Source organism: Apteryx rowi, unplaced genomic scaffold (assembly GCF_003343035.1).
Source record: "Apteryx rowi isolate R43461 unplaced genomic scaffold, aptRow1 scaffold_357, whole genome shotgun sequence".
In the NCBI taxonomy this organism is placed as follows: Eukaryota; Metazoa; Chordata; class Aves; order Apterygiformes; family Apterygidae; genus Apteryx; species Apteryx rowi.
In genome coordinates this window covers 928,580-949,766 of record NW_020450052.1, presented here as the reverse complement: position 1 = coordinate 949,766, position 21,187 = coordinate 928,580, and the positions used below count along the sequence as shown (strand labels likewise).

Here is a 21,187-nt window from a genome sequence, read left to right as displayed (position 1 = left end):
TAGAAATTGGCATGTCATGTGATCTTTCAAGCTATTAATTTGAATGTTAGAGAAATTCTACTTTTTTACCCCCTTTCTTATGATGATGTTAACAGTCATGAAACAACCTTTCTTAAAATCAAAGAAGCAGCACAAAAAAGAACCCCCCCTTTTTTCATCTGTGTATATAAATCTAATTAGTTCTTATTAGTGGTACCAGTGCTTTTGTTTCTGATATCACAATCTGAACATTTATGTTTGAAGAGTTGTAGAAAGTATCTGATAGTTCCATTGAAGTTCAGTATGAAGTGGATACTTAAATTTCCACTTGTGCCTTTGAAAATATTCTGTTAGGTATCTCATTGTTCTTTAACGTCTTTTAATTTACTCAACAATCGTATTTGTCTATGCAATATAAAATATTTGGATCTAACCTAAAATCTTGAAACTGTGTTTCATTGTTGTTGCTGTGCTGTGCCCCTGACAATAAAGGCAGGGGTGGGGGGGAGAGGAGAGGAAAAGTGGGGAGAGGGGAAAAAAAAAAAAGCCCAACAAGAATCCAAGTGAATTTAATTATCACTACAGCCAGTTTTCCCCAGATTCTTTTGTATCTTAATATTTACCATTGTGTGAGATTCTACAGATTGCCTTATTTAAAATGAGTTGGTAGAAATTATGGCTTATTGCAGAAAACCATAGACTGAGTCAGCAGAAGGCTATAACTACATTGCTGTTTAGGTGATACCTATGGTATTTAAGGACTTAAAGCAAAGTAAGGCTGGTCTTTTAGCTACAGCTCTGCTGTTGTCTTGTACTTTGTGCTAAAAATTGTGATTGTTAATGTTCTGGTACAAGACAAACTGATGCGCAACTATTTTAGAAATTTTAATAATACAGTTTTACCCCTTTTCTGTGAGGCAATTTTTCCCTTGCCATGTTTGATTTATGATGTGTTTCTGTGATGCCTGGTCTACTCCATTCTAGCAGTATCTAGCTGTAGATAAATATTTTGAGTAGTAAATGAGAAGTTGAATGGAAATAAATAATTTGCTAATAAAATGATTCATTTTTCAGTTAGGGAAGTTCAGATCTTGCATCAAGGTAGCAAGTCTTCACATCAGTATTTTTATGTAGCTAAGCAAATGCAGCACATCTTATAGAGTCAAAGGACGAGAAACCCTTGGAAGCAATTTGCTAGGGTGGGATAATTGGCTGTGCTATCGCAAGTAATGGAGCTGAGACCCAGGGCAACCAGGGAATATTAACTGGGCTGTTGAAGCCTGCTTTTCCTCACAGTAAGGATTCAGATTAACCAGCAGTTCCCATGTAACAGCCTAGCCGCCATGGCTGATGTATAATGTACAGCTGGCTTCAGAGTTGCGCTTGATCTGTTCAAAAGCTGTGTCACAAGTCAAAGGCTGATTTTTTTTTTTTTTTTTTTTTCCCCCCCCCCCATATGACTTTGTTACCATTTGGTATTACTAAGTGACCTAGCATTAAGAATAAAGCCCATTTTAAAAACATTGTTACGCTTGCTGTAAAAAATATGCATGTGTTTCAAATAAGATATACATGTAATGCATGTATTTTGTCAGTATTATTAGAACCTCATTTCACTGAAAAATTTACATGTACATTTAAAATGGTATTCTGCACACATGCTTCATTTGTTCTTGCCTCTCTTGTCACTAGAAGCATTTTCAGTTTATGTTATAATATTGAGAGTTCCAGGAATAGCCTCATTGCTGCTGTTGTAATCCTTGTTGGGAAGGGCAGGATTCTTGTCTCAGTGCAGCTGAACCATCAGAGGAGAGCATGCTGTGAATGGATGCGGTAGCGGTTGCCGTGTGTGAAGGTCAAGCGGTATGCTTTTTGGGTAATAGTCACGAAAACTTGCTACTACACCTGATAGAAATTGTTGGCTAGCCTCTTTCAGTTATATTGTGTACTATTTGTCACTGGCAAAATGCTTGTTGAACTCACTGTAGTGAAAAATTAAGACCAAATTTTATATGACTTCTGGTGTAATCTGAGTTTCTGGAATTGTGGAGGATATAGGACAGCAGTCAATGTCTGTGAAAAAATGTAATTATCAGGTACCCAGTGCTAATGACTGTGTGATGGCATTGACTTAATTCTGAAATATGCAGTCATCTGCCTGCCCAACTGTTACCATACTGAAAACAAATACTGTGTCACTTATAAAAGCAAAACAAAAACAAAAGCCTTGAGAAAATTCAAAGGGTCTTGTATGGCCTGAGAACAAAGTAAGGGAGGGTATTAAATGCAAGAAGACAGCCTCCAAAAAGGTAAAGTTTTGTGTCGAATGAGGAGAGTGGAACAGAATATAAATCCTGTCAAGCTAAATGCATGGAAGCATGTCTTTTTTTAAGAGAGAGAGAGAGCGAGCGCATTTGAGAGACAACTTGCAAAAGGTATAAAAACTAGCAATAGTTTTTTTTCTCAAATATGTCAGGAGTGGGAGCATTGCCAAAGATTCGGTAGGACCAATTTACAATCCAGGTATAAAAAGACATCTAGAGAAGATAAGGCTATGGCAGATGAACATAAACAATTTTTTTTTTAAATTTGTGTTCAGTGTGGAAGAATGTGAGGAGGTTTCTGGCCCAGAATCGTACTTTATGGAGAACTGGTCAGAGGATCTGTTTCAAATAAAAGTTTTATGTTGTGAAACTTAGGGAAAATGAACAAAATTGCCAGGGCTAGATGATATTCATTCAGCTAGAATTCAGCTAGAAATTATTAGGAAAGAAACAGAACAAAACTGCAATCATTGCTATGCTGCTCCGAGTCATTGGTCAAACTTCATCTTGAGTAGTGTGTGCAGTTCTCATCCCTCATCTCAGAAAGGTTATAGAAAAAAGGTTTAGAAAAAGGTGATTAAAGGTGTGGAATGGCTTCTCTACAGGACTGGTTAAACAGGCTAGGATTCTTCAGCGTGGCAGAGAGGGAACAACTCTCAAATTGACCCACAAATAGTGAGTGATTTGCAGAAAGTAGGGGGCAGTTTTTCACTCTTTCTTCCAAGGCAAGAAGCAGGAACATCTAGATAATATGACTGGGTTCAAAAGATTTTCTCTTCACACAGTGTTAAATATTTGTTATGTAGCTCCTTGTCGCAGGATGTAATGGCTGCTAAAAGTTTATATGGATTCAAAAGGCTTATGTAAGTGAGGAAAAACCCAGAGAGCTGTTAAATACAAAAACACTACTTCTGCCTGAATGACAAATGGCTGGAGGCTGGGAGTTACCAGCATCATCTCTATTTTTCTGCATTTTTTTGCATATTTCTGCAGGACAGACACAAATATCAGATTGCAAATCCCTGCTGTTTTAGGTATCACATAAAACAAAGGATCAGTATAACACCACATATCAACAGTCTTTTCTCAATTAAATCCCATAAAATATTGGCTGTGAAATCAATGATATTGAAAAAACTGAGGATGTAATTATACCTTTTTTGATGTGTTCTTTTTAAAATTGACTGTGAATCAGATGCTCCCCTTCGGAGAAAGGGAGCAAATGTAAATGGAAGACACTTCATTAAATTTTGTTTACTTGCAGCAGACTAGCTAGCGTGAAGTCAAAGGTGAATGAATAGTCTGCTTTCTCTTCACCTAGTGTTTTGTGTATTCTGTTTTTCAGTCTCAGTCCTTACCCCTTTTCCACTTGAGACAGAAATAAGCACTGTTTTAGACACCTTATTTTGAAGCTGTATGTAGAGTAAACAGGTTTATTTTTGAATTTCAGACTGATCATCTATTTACTCTACAATGAAAATCAGTTGGGGCTGACTTCTTGAAAATCATTTCAATAACACTTTGTTCTTGATGTACATTTTTACTCTCCTGTGCTTAGATTTTCTTCCAAAAAGAGCAGGCCTTTGAAACCTAACTTTGTGGGATATGCATCTTATTTGGAACTGCACAACAATTCAGGCTATCCCCAATTAAAGGAAATCTATCTTGAGTGCAGAATATTGTCAAGAATGGAAACGTGCCTAAAACCAACATTATTTTTTATTTTATTTTATTTCTTTTTTAAGTCAAGAAACCTTAGTTCATTGACCGCTGCAAATAGATGTTTATATTTAGCCTAGAAGTGGAGGTTTCATTTGAAATAGTGCTATTTTATTTAAACTCTTTGATGTCAAAGTTATCCTTGCTACCTCCTGAACACAGAAGGAAAACTCAGCTGCATCAGAGGGTAGAAAGTTTTACTAGAATAAGCTATATTCAGATTTGTTTGCATGGTGACTATCTTTAGTATTAAATGAGCTACTTAAGAGTAATCTTTATTCTGAATGATCTGTCACTGACTTCATCATTTATTCCATGTTATTTGATTCTGACAGTAAATTTACATTTTTTTTCTTCTTTTATATGGGTGGATGTTTTTGAGAGGTTTGTACTGAAGGTATATTTGTGCATATACTCCTATTTGGGTGGAGCTAAGGGAGGGGGGAAAAAAAAAATCAATAATGTGATTGACAAGAATGTTCAATGGAATATAGAGCAAGAATGAAGGAGAAAGAGAAAATGTTGTTACTTTAAGTAACAAAAGCAGTTTCTGAGTTGCAGCTTATTTTCTATTTGCTGCATATACTATGCTTATAGCATAGTTTATAAATGGTGTGCTTTTGTTACAGTAGCCAAAACTTGCAACTTTAGCAAAATGATTGTATTAAAAAGTTATAAATAAATGTAAAAGATCTGTTTCCTTTCAGCCAGACTACCAGTGACAAATAGATTAGAAAGGTAAATCATACATATGCATAAATACAGCACAATGGCTGGTGGAGCAGTAGTATGCACAGCTGTAGAACGCTTGCTTTCGAAGCCTTGGGGCCTTCATTTTTATTAAACCAACCCTGGAGCTTATAATCATGTTCTGTAATGGAGGGAAAATGTATATAATTTGTAGATGATGTTGTGTTTAGTTAAGGCAGATGTTCTCTCTTCTTTTGTTAATCATAGGCTGTACAAAATACCATTTTTCTAATGTAGTTCTTAATATTATATGCGTGATTTGCCTTTTTTTTATTCTGATTGATTCCAGCCTTTTTTGTTTTTAGAGGGATATAGGCAGTGCTACTACTACCTACATTTTAGTGCTTGGTAGCTCAGAGATTTACTTTACATCTAATCATGGTGGAATTAAAACTTCTTGCAGATGCGTTAGGTTTGCAGGCCCACTACTTGACTTGGCCCTGGCCGGAGGCTAAGCTAACTGACTAGGACATGGAGAACTAATGGACGTGACATAAGAAATTGCTGAACATAACGAATAACAGTGTGAGAAGCTGACAAAGTTGCAGATAGCACAAGGAGGAATGCCTGGATTTCACAGGTAGTAAAGGGGGAATTATGTGAGAAATATCCAAACAGCACAGAGACTTTGAGGGGAGCATTGGGAACACATGGGGAAGTACGGTCTCACAAGACCAACAGTGCCTAGGTAACCAAAGAAATACTGAATTTGGGTATGGTTGTAGCAAAACTGGGACCAACAGGGGAAAAAATATTTGAAGTGGGTTATTTGTTTGGGAAGAGACTGTGGTGGAGAAAAGGAGGTAGGATGGTGAAAAAGGAGGGTCAAGTAATGGGGAAAAAAGGATAATAAGGTATGTAATCCCGTGACCAGTCCTTTCCTGGAGTACCTGTTGGGCAGCCCTGCGTTTGGTCATTGCAGCTGGAGTCTAACAATATTGTTGTTATAACCATGCCACGTGAGTCAAACCTGCCTCTGCGGTCAGGAGAACTGGGCGGGAGAACAGGGGGCTTCCCTGGTTGGCACGGGAGTACCTTGACAAGTTGAGCATCCTGATAGCAGTGTGTTAGTGCCTATTCCAGGCCTGTTATGGACTCACTGCTCCATAACAAGATGGGTATTGAAATATTATTTATAATGATACTGTAATTTTTATGGCTCCTCCAGTCATTCATTGTCAATATTATAACAATACGTGGTAGTTTGTGGTCTTGACAATTATTGAGAGCTTGCAATGTTAGAATTGTGTCTAGTCTGCTTTTGTTTCGAAATTGCCTATAAATCAGATTAATGGATCCATCTTCTGTATAGAGAAAATTACTAAACTGGAATGACCTAAAATTGTAGTGTATAAATTTACAAATTTGCCTTTTAATTGCAACCATGTTCTTGGATCTCAGATATCTATTATGAAACTAGTTGTTTCTGTTCTTGGAATGCAAAGATTTTTTTTAACTCTTTTCTAGAAAAGTTTCTATTTAAGGCCAAATAACAGGACCTTCTAAAGATGGTCACTTAATACCACTTAAAAATGTCTCAGTTCTGATATTTCTCTGTACTTCGTTCTGCTTACCACCACCTTCATCCCCTCACAAAATCCTGAAATGCAACCCCACAAACCCATCGCCAGTAAAGAACAAATCGCCAAGAACAAAAAGTTCACCCTTTATAATCATATTCTCACACTTCTGTTCTGTTTTAAAGTGGCAAGCTGTTTCTGATCTCTTTCCGATGTAAAAAAAAATTCCTGTTTCTTGGTTTTGACCTCAACAGTGTCCATCTGTTCTTTTTTGTTTGTTTTTTTTTTTTGCTTTTTTTTTTTCTTTGAAGCTATACTTGGTGAAGCCCACACTTTTTTGGATCTTGCATATTCTTAAGTTTTCTTCAGAATCCATCAGTGGCTTTTTTCATTGTTCCAGATGTCCCTTAGTGCTTTGATTTTTAGAAGTGCTTTTTATTTTCACTCCTCAGTATATCATCATCCAGTCTCTCTGGGTTTGCTGTCAATATGTCTCCGTGCCCAAACCTAAATTTCTATCTTGAACAGACAACTCTGGGTGTTATTTCTTATTTAGTATTAGTGAAATTCAGATGCTACTTTTTATTTAATATCAGTGAAACTCCTTTACTTATTTTATCTCTTTCCCATTGAATCCCTCATGTTTTCAGTGACAGCATGCTCATGATGAAGTATATTTATTGTGCAAATGTGTGATATGGAGTTCAATTTAAAGTTCACCCTGTCTCTTAGTGTTTATAGTCTGTACAAGTTCTGCTTTCATTGTTTCTTTAACATGTTGGTTCACACCAAACTCTCATAGTATCAGATTTTTGCTACTGTAATTGCTCTTTTGCCCATGCTACATTCTTCCAGCGCTCATAAAATACTTGAGGAAGGAAAGCATTTACTTGGGTACAATTAGATTCCTTGGAGTTGTGTATATAAGCATGCTTGCATGCTTCCTCCACCTATGCATATTTATTGTTCGGAAGTACTGTAAACCTTTTAACTGTTTTTTGGAGGCTAATGATGATTCTTTGATTTTCATATATTTTTGCTTAAACACTAATGTTCTACAACTGCCTTTCCTGATTTCAGTGTACTGTATACAAATACAGTTACAAAATTATCTTAGAAGTTGATATTTGTAAGACATGGAAAGCATTCTTTCAACAAAAACTTCAAGATAAAATTTTCTTGTGAGATGTTATTACAGAAGAAAAATTATGTTCAAAATTAATGAAAAATAATGAAGTCCATATGAAATAAAATTTTCTACAATTTGCTCTCTAGACTTCATTTTTAGGAGCCCTGTCAGCATTGTGGTGTTTGTAGTTACTGACAGAAAATAGCCTAATTTGAAGGTGGTAACATGGCTTCAAGAATAGTTGCAGCAAGCAATTATGGCTCCTGGTGTATTTAAGTATAATTTAGTGATATACTGATCCTGTACCACAGCTTGTCTCTCTGAAACTGAATAAAATTTTATTTTTCTGATTGCCATTCTTGTTGCAGTAAATGGCTGTTTAGACTCCTAGGTAGATAACACCAGGGATCTGCTGTATGAGGTAGCTGTGTCAGATGGTCTTTTTCATAAACTGCTCAAATGTCTTCTCAGATTTTGCAAAGTTTTTTGCCCCTTTTCTGTTGGACATCTGCCCTACTATTTTACTCACCTGCAGTTCTGATGATTATCTGGAATTCATTCAGCCTGTTCAAACTTTTTGTAAGCCAACAAAGAGAAGGAGCAACAAGAACTGTTAAATAAAACAAGCTGTATCTTGAAGGTTAAGAAACAGGGATGAGATGAGACTTGCCAAATTGAGGCTGGGCCTTTCAGGAGGTTCTTCAGCGTACAGGTATAGAGCAATGTAAGAAGTAGGATGGCAAATCAAACACACGGGGACAGAGAAGAAATGCTGTACTTAAGATATATGAAGAAAGTGGTAATGACCTGCACTGGAATGTTCATGTTGCTTTCTGAAGTTTACAGGCAGCCTGAAACACAGTTTTATGGTTCAAAATTTGTTACAGCTCTGTGTTTTAGTAATTCACTGTGATCATTCTGGAGGCACGGAAATCAGAAATTCTTTCTTGATAGTCCTGCCGCCAGGGAGCAGCAAGGGCAGATTTCTCTCTGAGGGGAAGTGAGCCGGAGCAGAGCCTGCGAGCAAGGCAGGCAGGGGCAGTGGCCTCCCCAACAGGGGGCTGTCACAGGGCACCCAAGCAAGGTGAGCAGAGCGAGTCCCTTGGTGGTGGCCAGGTTTAACCAAGAGTCGAGATCCCCAGACGAGTCCAGGACAAGACTTTCCAGCTTGACCTTGGACCTGCCAAGTCTGTGGTTCATGGTGTGACTGCGGATCAGCGGGGTTCAGGGCTGGGCACACAACTGCAATATTACAGCAGGAGCCAAGGGTGAGAGCCTCAGCTTAAAAGCAGCTCCTACGGGAAGGTAGGGTGGCCCTCATGGAGGCTTCTAGCTGTCTTAAACAGCTCTGTTCAAGGCTGCCAGCTGCACTGTCTGAAATATGGCCCTGAGCCCAGGCAGGCAAACCCCAAGGAAGGCTTGGGGGGATGCGTTCAGGGCCCTGACCCTTGTGCTGTCCCACAGCAGTGCAGCTGATGCTCTCACAGTGGCTGGATGGGCTTGTTTCAGCTCTGCCCTCACCGTCTGGTGGGAGCCATACAGGAGTCCCAGGTGCATAGTGAAGAACAGTCGAGCATATGTAGAGAAAGCATTTATGCCTGGATGGACTTCTTTCTGATCCTGTTGGAACAGATGCCAGGAGTGTTGACGCTATGCCCTTTAAATTGCAGCATGGCTGCTTTCAGAACGTATGGGAAGCTACTGAGATGCTCAAGTTGTTTGAATATTTAATGTTTTGAAAATGGTAAAGGGAAAAAAAAATTGTTCATACCAATGGCATATTGTAGTCTTTATTAAGGCTTTTAAACTGCTATTTTTAACTTAAGGATTAATCATCAAATTATTACTGTGAGCCCAGTGGCATGCTGAAGTGAAGATAGTAAGGACACACTTTAATGACACACTTTTTCCAAAGATTAATAGTGTGTTCTTGAAGTTGAGAGTTCTATATTGAAGCAAGAATATTTTGAAACATTTGTAATATTAGACTTCATTGGTAAGTCTGCCTTCTGAAAGACTGAGCTTTGTTAGATCAACTTTTAAATTGAATATGCAGTAAAAACCTGATCATTCAGTATTTTGTATGGTCAACAAGTTTTGTTTCTAGATTATTTTCAGTGTCCAGTTCTCAATACTTGATAACTGATATATATTGTTTGAAAGCAACATTAATTCACTGTATTGTACCTATAAAGAGTCAAATGGTAATCTTCAGCATTAATCTTTTGTAGCTTTTGTTTCTTTGATGTCAGATGTACATTTGACCTATGGATTCCCGAGTTGAAAGCCTAATTTTTATATTTTGACTATTTTAGAGTTTCATATAGGAAGTGTGGACTTCTTAAAGTCTAAGACTTCATTAGGAAACTTGTCTCTCTTGTACAGTCTTTCCAGAGGACCCATTTATTTTCTCCATTTATAAAGTTCTAATAGACCTATACCTATACATAGTTTCTAAAATTCTTGGAGGTCTTTGGATGTAAATGCAAGTTTTATAGTAGATCTGGGAAAGGTACAAGAATGGAACCAAAAATCACCAGAAATATGCAGTGGTTGTAAAAAGACATTAAGTAGATTAGTGCTTTTTAGCTTGGAGATAATTGAGAAGAGAAATAAGAGATGTATAAAATCATGAATGATATGAAAGATGTGAAAAGGGATTTCTTGCAGTGAATAATGGGAAATAAATCAGGCTTCCATGTCAGTCTGACATTAAAAGGAAGGATTTTTGCTTAACGCGTAATAAAGTTCTGGAGCTCTTTGCCATGGGATGTTGTGAATGTCATAAGTGTGAATGGGTTCAAACGTGATTAGACAAGTTCAGGAAAGATAGGTCTCTTAGTGACCATTAAATGCAGTAGTGCAGATACTATTCTGTGGCTGTGGAATCTTTACATGTTAAGTTACTGGAAATCAAATAAGTCACTCCATACTTGACCTCTTCTTCTACTCTTCCCTTTAGTATTTGGTGTTCTAGTCTTTGGAATGCCCAAGGTATAGGACTGAACTTATCTTTCATCATGCTCAATATGATATTCCTAAATTGTTAGGTATTCTGATATTTTTGGTACATTTACACAGTAATATAAGTCTAAATATAATTTGTACTGACAGTAAATAACCTTGATTTATTTATGTACTCTTGCTTTAACAAGATCTCACCTTGACCTCTTCATATTCCTTCTTTTATAGGAAAGATATAAATTAGTTCTTATAAAAGCAAAACTACAAACCATAGTTTTAAATCAAAAATGAGTTAGGAGATTTTTCTTTCAAGTGTACTCAGTGTACTCTAACTTTCAAGGGTCTGAGACAAGAAAAAAGAAAAGCTACTATTAATGAAACTTATTTTTTCAGATACAATATTATTTTAAAGTGTATAGACTGAAGACAGTTTCACTGAAATCATAAGAAAGTAACCTTTTTCATCAGACTTGATTCAGGACTCGTGATAGACATTTTCATATATATATATATATTTTGGTTTGGTTTGTTTAAATCTATCACGTCTGTTGTTAAATGCAAACACAATGGACGGGATTGCTTAAATGGACTTTATAGACTGGATTGCTTAAAACAACTTAGTTAAGACCTTGATGATTTGAAGACTTTTGGAGTCTTCCATATCTGCCATGTTGATTGATGGTAAAACATGATTAGAGAAACAGAGGTACCCAAATGCTTTGATATGATGGGCTTTTAAAATCTTATTTCTTAATGTCTGTTCCTTTTCTCTGCTTTTCTTGTTTCCTGATGTGTTTTGAGCCTTTTGAGGCAGTGTCTGGTCACTGTGTTACTTCGGTTTTGATGATGTGGCCTGGCTGCTCTAAGGGAGATCTCTGTGCAGCTGCTATTGACTTGGCTGAACCTGCTGCTGAAAGTGAAAGGAAACCATAATTTGTTGCATATGTGTATATCTAGTACTGTAATGTTTTTCTTACTTCAATACTTGTTTCTAAGTTCGTGTCTGTTTGGGATAGTCCTGCTTTGTTTGAAATGCCATCCTAAAATCACTCACCTACTTGTGACTATAATAGTCTTTCACTGCTGCCTCCGGCTCATTTTCCTTTCTCTGTATTTTTGTAAGTGAAGAGATGGAAGTATGAATTCATCTGAGTGGAAATTTTTTGTCATGATTTATTTAACTTCATATTAATGCTGTCATTGCATTTTAAGACAAAATGGATTTTGTAAGTATCATTTTTTGTAGTACATAGCTAAAGTAAAAATTCAGCTTCTTAATATCAGGTAACTTCATTTTTAGATTATAGACAAGAAAATACACTGCCCATTCCAGGTTCCTGGAGTTCTTTGTTTTCTTTAGTTGTTGCTTCTCTGAGAAGCTTTAATTGCCAATTAAGAATTCTTTTTGTATGCTTTAATTATTTAGCATCAATACACTTTTAAAACAGAGTCCTTTTTTTGAATGTGTTTGTTAAATATTGCACTGGTTTCAGTTGAGTATGTTTTCCTTCCTGATTTAAAACTAGTTGAAAATGTTATGTGAAAATAATTTGCTAATGATAACATTCCACATCTAATATGGTATTTTCCTTGCTTGCTATTAGAGATCTACCTTTCTCTCAGAGTAACTTAGTGCATATGCTGATTTCTGTTTATCAGTCACAGAGAGCTGCTGCTCCTGTGTTTTTTCTCTTGTAAATATTTTCCTTTGGAAACATACACCTGTGGGATACATGGAATTGGGGAGCTAACGTTAATTGTGGATGATCACATACTTTGTAAGAGAGGAGCTAATGTTATGAAGACATGAATTTTAATAATTATGTATCATCTTACTAAAAGACTTCACAAGTTTGAGAGCATGATTTTACCAACCATAAACTTGCTTTCAAGCCCGTTGAAGTCCGTGTGCTTACTTATGTGCCTGAGTAAGACCGTTGAAGAGTAGAATGGACTGCAACACTTTCATTTCTTGTTTTACTGTTTGTCATTCACAATGACCTTGTGGCTTAATCCCTGCTAATGCTTCAGCTTTTTGAATTTTGGTAATATGCAATTATGGCAGTGCTACTGTAAGTCCTACCTGCTAATTTCTGTTGCCCTAACTATTCTGTACTTATCTAACTCTATCAAATATAAAATAAGTAGCTCTGGAAACAGGGACCAGAGCTGAGGGCTCCCAGATTTTTTCAAATACTTGGTGTTTGAAAGAAGAATGCTTTCCAGAGGAAGAAGTACAACACGAAGAATGAAAATGTAACATCAGTTAAATTCCAGCATTCAAACATGAAATAACATTCTGTTTATGTAACTACTTACTGCATTTTTGATTAGGATCCATATAAGTGTATTATACAATAAGGCTGAGTATCTCTTGCATATTAATGAGGCATGTATATTAAAAATAATGCTGGGAAATACTCCAAAAAGCTACCTGATCGCACTCAATGCCTATTCTCATCGCTATCCCTATGGTTAGCATTTATCCTGTATCTTCCTAATTCCGTAGAAATGCTGTATAACTGTGGTTTCATTGGACTTATAACAAGACATGATAATTATTGTAAATGTTGTTTGGTAATATTTTTCTTCTTTTTCATGATATATTTTTCTTTTGATAGAAGAATTACGGAAACTGAGTTGGTCTGGAATTCCCAAACAAGTTCGTCCAATTGCGTGGAAGCTTCTTTCAGTGAGTGTTTTTTGTGTTAGCAGTAATAGCTTTTTCAGTCACTGCAGATAATTTTGCTTGACTTGTAATCCATTAGTGATACTTCAAAACACTTTGTCTTGTTGAACTGTAATGAAAGTTCTGTTCTTTGCTCAATTTCAAGCTTAATTTGTCAAACTGGAAGGAGGGAAATGAGAAGTAATAGTAAATCATGTCAGTTGTGTATCTTTATTTTTCAGTCTGGCTTTCTATGAAAGCAGAGCTTATGTGATAACAATGGCCTGTTTCAACCAAATTTGCCAGCATGGGGGAAAGTTCAAAGATAAGTAAATTCCTACAGTTTTCTTGAAAATAGGCAGACAGAAGAGGAAGGAAAACCTATTGGTGTCCCAGAAAAGACTTCATTCTGACTACTCATTTATGCAACTGCCAGGGACTCCTCATAGAAGAGAGAAATACTATATTGAAGAAAAGCTATGATGGGAGCTTGTGCTTCTTTGGACTGTTTTTCTACAGCAGTTTAAGATGAACAAATCTGAACTGCCATGGTCCTAGCCTTTACCTTGTGGCACTGGTTCTCCTGCTGTCAGACTCCTGAGTGAGTTCAGGAAGATTCAAGCTGATTAAGAACCTAATCACTTTTTTTATAGGGTGAGCTTTTGGTTGGCTTAGCTCTCTGAACCTTGGCCAGAGGTAGAAGGAGGTTGGAACTGTAATAATTCTGAAATAGATTGACTGAAGTATCTTAGAACAGTACACTAAGATATTTCAGTCAAACAATCATGAAACACAAATTTGTGGGAATCGAGGCTTCGCTGGGTTGGTGTCACAGAACTGGATTTTTTTCTCAATATTTGCATTATATTTAAATAAGGTTCTTTTGCGAAAATACAATGTATGCCTGATAGGAATATTTTTTATGTCACTTTTTGAACTATAATACTTACCATGGCAAATGGTTGTGAATTTTAACTGTTGTTTGTCTGTACATGGTTGGGAGAAAAAGTTGTGAAGATGTTTGTATCAAAAAGAACCAAATATCTTATGCAGTCTGCTCTCTAGAGATTGTAGGAGACACTTTATCAGCAAATCTTCACACATTTAAGAACTACTTAAAATTCTGAGTTATACACACAACAGTTTAGTACTATTGAATTTTTCAGTGTAGGCTTAAATAGCTTTCCTTTTTTTAATTCAACAGGGAATGCACTTTTACTTCAAATTGAGTCTGATTTCCAGTGACTGAAAGAGTCTCTCTTGCTAATGACTTCCAATAAATTTGCAGCTTATTTCCTTCTAATGCAAATGCAGGTGCAGCTTCTTAATGGTGAATATTAAAATATTCTGTTGCAATTGAAATTAAACATGCAGCATGCAATTTAATTTAGTTCTGTTTTCAAAGTTGTATGAGATTTTTGCTCTAAAACTTTTTTTTTTTTTTTGGAGTAAGAGACTTCTGAAACTTTTTTTCTCTAAGCAGCTATCTGTATTTTGAAAGTTGTTAGTCTCTCATTACAAGCATTGTGGTCAGGTTTTTCCTATGTACTTCTTACAAAGATTTCTCATCTATTAAGTGGTCCTCAGTGAATATGTTTTGGAAACCTGAAGACTAGTCATTTAGTAACCATCAATTTTCTATACTGTAAGGCAGGAGCTTATTTGATATTCTTTCAGAAGTGGGGAAGAAGTGGTGCTCTGACCATTTATGGTCTTAAAAAAAAGTCTGATTTTTCCTAATAATTAGTTTGTAGTTACGTTAGTTGCTTAAATATTTGCTACCTACTGGTAATATACCTGATATGATGGGTAGTGTTGTAACTTACTGTGTTATAAGCTGCAACAGGAGCTGTAGAAGGAATAAATGTACAAAAGCAAAGTAGCTTTTGTTAAACATCAGCTGCAAAAACAAAAAAGACCAAAAAACCCTCAAAGCATAGTTTAGAGCTAAGTTGAGAGAGGAGGTATTTGTCTTGGAATTGCTCAGAAGTCTTACTTAAAAAGCCCAAACCATGATTTATTTGGGGGACTGAGCATGATTGCTAATGGAGACAGAAGGTGATTGCCTGATTTGTTAAATCAGCATTGAAGATGAAATTTGTAAAATGTGATTTTAAAAATTGATCAGTTGAAAGATTTATTACATAGTCAGAAGTTTAATAATGTTAACATATGTGTTTGATCAAACAGTTTTTCCAGCATTTGAAAATCAATATGATGCTGAGGGACTGCTGGTATTATCAAGTCTACTTCTAACAATTTATAAAAATACATGTTTTATTCCTAAAACATAACAAAGCTAGGCATTTTGTACTTAAAAAGCAAGCAGAACTATTCAGGCTCAGTTCTCTTTTGAATAACAAAACTAAATATATGGTTGCAAAGCCTTTGAAGGGAAATTAATGAATAAACGGATTAAACTCTCCACCAATTCATGCCCTGATGATATGTTGCAAGTCCTTCCAACTTTTAAAAATGAAATCTAATTTATAAAGTGAGCAGGAAACAAGACATGTCCAACTGAAAGATTACTTCAATCTCTGAAACTGAATAATGGCAAAAAGACTATTGCTGAGAAAAAGTCGCTATCCTTGGGACAATCACATCTGATCTCACAAATGAATTCTTTTCTAATGGGACTAACATATCCCACAGAAAAAAATATAATGGTGGAGAATAGGGGACAGAATTCAATATTTAACTTAATACAAAACACTAGGACAGGATATTAAATGTCAGACTGTATCTTGAGGGAAAAGTTAAGCTGATACAATTTAAAATAGCTGAAACCAGATGCAAGTCAGTACATCTTAAAAGAGATGGTCTTGCCCAAGCCAAGTACCTTTTTAAGGTATCTCAATTGTAATTCAGTTTGTACTTGTTTTGATGGTTTCTTAATATACAGAGGAAATTAAGGTGTATGACAATTTTTAATGGTTTTAATGTAGACACCCCTACAAAAAGGCTATTGATGTTTTACTATTGTTTTTCTCCAAATGTTGAACAAAGTAGAAATTAAAGAAGTGGGAGATTATGTTGGATTGTTTTGGGAAAGTAATGGAACTAGTGTATTTATTCTTAGAATGTTTACTTTTATTGCATCAGCTAACAGTTTTAATGTTAGACTAACCCCTATCCTCCCCTTCAAAAATCCAGAGTACTGATTCATTTCTCATGAAATGAAGCAGAAATGTTAACAATTTTGACTAACATTTTTGCTTGCAGTGTGTTTAGGACAGAACAAGAAAGTTGCATTTGGTAGTAAAATGCATAGCTTGTTATTAGTTACTTGCACTGGCTACGGCTCATGGTGTAAGTGCAAATACGTGCTGCACTTCGAGTATCAAAGTTTGTGATGTTATGAGTTTGTGGGATTTTTTAAAGGATACTGACAGGATAAATTTACTTTCTCTGTTGCATTATTTCCCATTAGTATGACAATAGCCGTTATTGTGGAAGGACAGCTGAATAGTGAATAATGTGATTCTTAAATTTTTATATTGTCTTCTGGATGGCCAGATATGTTTTTAAAGCCATCTATGTTTAGAATATTTATTCTAAGTAATTTTTCAAGCCCTTCCTATATGCAAAATATGGATTTGATGTGAATTAACTTTCTTTTTTTGTGATGTTATGGGATATTGGTGTTGACTGAAATCAGCCTGCTTACGAGAAAGCATTAAGTGTTTCTGAATATTCAGGAAACATTTCAGTAGCCAGTTATGTGAATAATGGTGTTTAGAAATATATATTTCTAATATGTAATGCTTCCTGTAATACTTGAACATTTAGTAACATTCATGCTGCTTGCTTTCATAAAATGCTAAAATGAAACCTGAACCTTGTTTTTAAATAGAAGATAGCCTGAGATCCCAGAAGTAGGGATCCTACTGGACATAGGAAGAAAACGGGAATGGATTTTTGTGGAAGAATGGGATCTTCTGATATGTGTGGATATGATTCCAATAAAGAACAAATAAGATGCCTTTTGTACTTAAAGAAGAACACATAACCCTATCTATCTGAAGTTAGATTTCCTTAACGTTCCTATACCTAGTGGAAAATATAATATAATTTGCTTTTGAGAAGCAATTAAGGAGATGTATAGCTACTATTACATTTAAAAGCTCAGTCACTGATGCTCTTGAGCCTTTTTCTATGATGAACCCTGTAATAATCTGTTGAGGTAAAATGAAAGCTTAATTTTTTTTTTTCTCTTTTGAAACAGTGAAATAGAATAGCTAGAATGTTTTTGAAGTTTTTGAGGAAATACTCCATTGCATTATGATTTTAACCATAATTTAAACATAAGTACATATTCTAATGTTTATCATTCCTACTCTAAAGCAACTGAGATAGCATGCATTTTTTTTAAAATCGAAAGAAATGCCTCAAAGAAGGACCACATGGGACAGTAGGAATTAAGGAACTCTTATAGTATTTTAGTTTCCTGTACTTATTTATTTTGAAAAAATTTTTTTGGAAGGCAAAACATCATAGTATTTTTGATCATAAATTTTTTTTTAAAGGTGAAAAATAAACTTAAAACCTTTTCTTAAAAAGCTGTTGATTTTTAGTAAGGTATTGCTATCTGAATTTTGTATTCAGTTTGAATGATAACTGATTTGCTAAAGGGTTACTTAGATCCATGTAGGACTGTATCATACTGAATCAATTCATTAGCTTTCCTGTCCCATATAACTAAATGCTAACTGTGCTTCTTGTAAGGCAGAGTAATATCTCTTTTATCTGACTGTTTTTCAGGGTTATCTTCCTGCAAATGTGGACCGAAGAGAGAGCACTTTACAAAGAAAACGGAAAGAATATTTTGCATTTGTTGAACAATACTATGATTCCAGAAATGATGAAAGTCACCAAGATACCTATAGACAGGTACAACACCTATTAAAATGACTTTTACCTACATTAGATCTGTTTTAAAAAAAAAAAAAAGTCAACCCTCCCCCCACTGCCCCCCCCATTAAAGTTTCCTTTTGTTTCTCTCTTATTTCTTTAATCTTACTTGATAGGCAATCAGCTAACCAATTATTTTCCTCCCTTTTAGGAGCAAAATTTATTAAATCTGTATTGAAATATTAAATGTTTTGGTCTGAAACTTAAAATACTTTATCTTCTGTATTTTGAAGTCTTAATGTCAGGTTTTGTCATGGCATGCACACTGCCATACTAGTGTTTTCCATTTAAGACATGTAGTAGGGTTTCCAAAGCACCCATCTCCTGCTCAGAGTCTGCTTCAAATGGTTGAGAGGATAGTACAGGGGAAGTGTAACAGTGACTGTGGCTTAGTGGCTGCATAGTTTTGCTGAAGTTGAAACTGTGTATGATATTCCGTAGAGATAGGCATGTCAGACTTGCTTCCCTAGATAATCAGATTATTTTTCTTTGAGTTTTTTATTAGAATGAATAACTTGTGTCACTTATTATAGAGTAAGCAATTGACAGTAAGCTTTCTTTAGGATAGAAGAAGTGGAGATCTATCTTCTACTTCAAGCTTGATCTTTAGTAGTAACAGTGTTTGTGACAGTGTCAATTGAAAATTGTTTTACGTGCAGCTAGTAATACATCTTCAGATGTAATTACCTTGAAGTAATGGAGGAATCTTGCCAGAAGGACTATAATTTGCAAACCCTCAAAATGTGGTATAAGGATCTTTGTGTGAAAGGAAATAGTATTCTTTTTTTATTACTATTTTGTTGTAGATTAGTGGCTTCAAGATTTGGCCCTACCTTTTAAACTAATGTAAATCCATGTTATTCCTAAAGCAAGGATGCAATGGGATTATGACTATGAACCTGGAAGACCATAGGACTGTTTAATTTTTTTTTTTTTTTTTTTTAAGTATGCTGTTGGCTCCTTTTACAGTATTCTTCTTTCTGTTTGGTTAGATTCATATAGATATCCCACGCATGAGTCCTGAAGTTTTAAGACTTCAACCCAAGGTAACAGAGGTAAGAATGCTATCTAAATAATAATTTCTTTAGATAACTCATTTTAATAATGAATCTGGTATCACAGTGTTGATTATTAATTAATTTGACAACAGTCAATTGAGAACTAGTCTAAAAAAGACCAGAATATGAGGATATATAAGTGCAGGCTAAGAATAACGATGAAGACGTGAGTGGTAACAGCAGAGACATCTCATTAATCTTCTGCATTGCATCAGGCAGTTTCTTCTCCTGTCTTGTGCCTTTGAATCTCTTTTCTTTTCCACTTTTTGTATATTTTGTTAATAATGTGTTTTGAAGTAATCCAGAGCAGAATTTCTATGGTTCTGTGTATTTGTCAAAATCATTCAAGGTCTGGAAGTTCTTATTGTAGGATATTCCACTTGGAAATTATTCTTCTCTTTGTGTGTGTGTAACATGGTTAGTTTGTGTTCCTTATTTGATTTTGCTTTTCATCTTAATTTTCTTGTCATACTCCCCTATGAAAGCTTCTTCATATTTTTTTATATAATGAATACAGTATTTAAATTCTTATACTGTCATAATGAAGTTATAATGATTAATTACAAATGTTAAATGTGTTAATTGAATTAGAATCTATATTTTTGGATTGTAATGGAATCCCACAAGAACTTTTGCGGTCTTGCTGTTCAATGTGATTGTAAATGTCTTGGAAATGGGTTGAGTTGTGAAGTGACAAAATTCACCAACTGTACCGAGTTATTTGGGTCATTCAAAGTTAAGGTTGACTGTGAATAGTCACAGGAGGTGTTCATAAAACTCGGTGACAGGATGACAAGCTTTCGGAAGAAATTCAGCACGGATAGATATGGAATGATATGAATAACAAAGGAAAGAAAACCTTAACTGAGCTAATACAGGGACAGGTACTGCTGCATTAGCTATTATTGTCCAGAGCTCTTGGACAGATAATACTGTCTTGCTCAGTAGCAATCAGAAAACAAACAATATTAAAATGATTAAGTTGCAACAGAAAACAAATCAGAAAACATAGTTAAGCTACTTTACAAATTTCTTGTGCACTTGCATTTTGAATACTGTGTACTGTTGTGGATTCTCAGTCTCCAAAGGATGAAGTAAAATTAGGAAAGGTATACAAATGAGGGTTATAAAGACAAGCAGAGGTATGGCTTGGCTTTGATTCAAGGAACAATTAAACAGATTCACTTTCCAGCAAAGAAAAAAGTGAAAGACTTGAGAGGAAGGAGGGATGAGAGGAAGACATTGCTAAAGGTCTGTGAAATTGTTATTTGAGTGAAAAAGGTGAGCAGTCGGCCTTACAAAATTATCAAGATGAAGGTCAGAAGACGTGAAATACTGCCTCATACCATGTGTCCTGTGGCTGTGAGCCTTATTGCCTTAATATTGTTAAAGGAGTCCAGTGCTATTTCAGGGAACTTTTTCAGTGAAGTAAGTGTTAAGATAATTCAACTATTTATTCAGAATAATGACTTGTCTGTTAATGTCAATTGCAGCATATTGATGTCTTTTAGAAATACAAGTAAGATTTCAATTATGAAAAACTATAGCAAGAGGATAAGAAAGGTGAAAAACAGTACTGGTAACTAAAACTTACCTTTTATACAGAAAGTCTAGTCAATAACTTGCTGTTCAAAGATCTTAAGAAAAGATGGAAATGACTGATAGATTAATCTTATTCTAATGAGGTATGAACTAATGTGCTTATTTTTAAAGAAATTAGATATATAAAATGTTAAATACAAACTGGTTAGGAAACCAACACAGTATAAAAATTTAGTACTTTCATAGATCAGTGTTGTAAATCTAAATTAAAAATGCATTCTCTGGCCTTTACTGCTAATTTTCATTTTTAATTTATAATGTAGTTTTTCTGGTTTGAATACACTCATCTTCCCTAAGCTGCTAATAACATTGCATTATATTACAAATGTAATAATTACAAAATATGTATGAAACAGTTTCTTTAGATAATTAATTTTATCAGTAATAGTTGCTATTACAAAAAAGCTTTTGCCAAGTGACTTCAACTGTACTGGCATTTTTGCACATTCTTTAAAATACATTTTCATAATATAATAAATCCATTTTTAGAATTTTATCTATATTACCAGAGGTATTTTGAAATACACAGACATGTATATTAAGAGATAATCATGTGCATC

General features: G+C 35.1%; 1 protein-coding gene across 1 annotated transcript in view; it reads left to right on the top strand.

Moving 5' to 3' along the window:
* The first annotated feature begins 1,322 nt into the window (after window positions 1-1,322).
* The window catches only part of LOC112969586 (TBC1 domain family member 22A), a 174,283-nt gene continuing 154,418 nt past the window's right edge, over window positions 1,323-21,187 (top strand). The window contains exons 1-5 of the mRNA XM_026073024.1: window positions 1,323-1,331; window positions 5,325-5,352; window positions 13,007-13,077; window positions 17,818-17,946; window positions 18,960-19,022. Coding sequence (XP_025928809.1) covers window positions 1,323-1,331; window positions 5,325-5,352; window positions 13,007-13,077; window positions 17,818-17,946; window positions 18,960-19,022 — 300 coding nt within the window. The remainder of the gene's footprint in view (window positions 1,332-5,324; window positions 5,353-13,006; window positions 13,078-17,817; window positions 17,947-18,959; window positions 19,023-21,187) is intronic.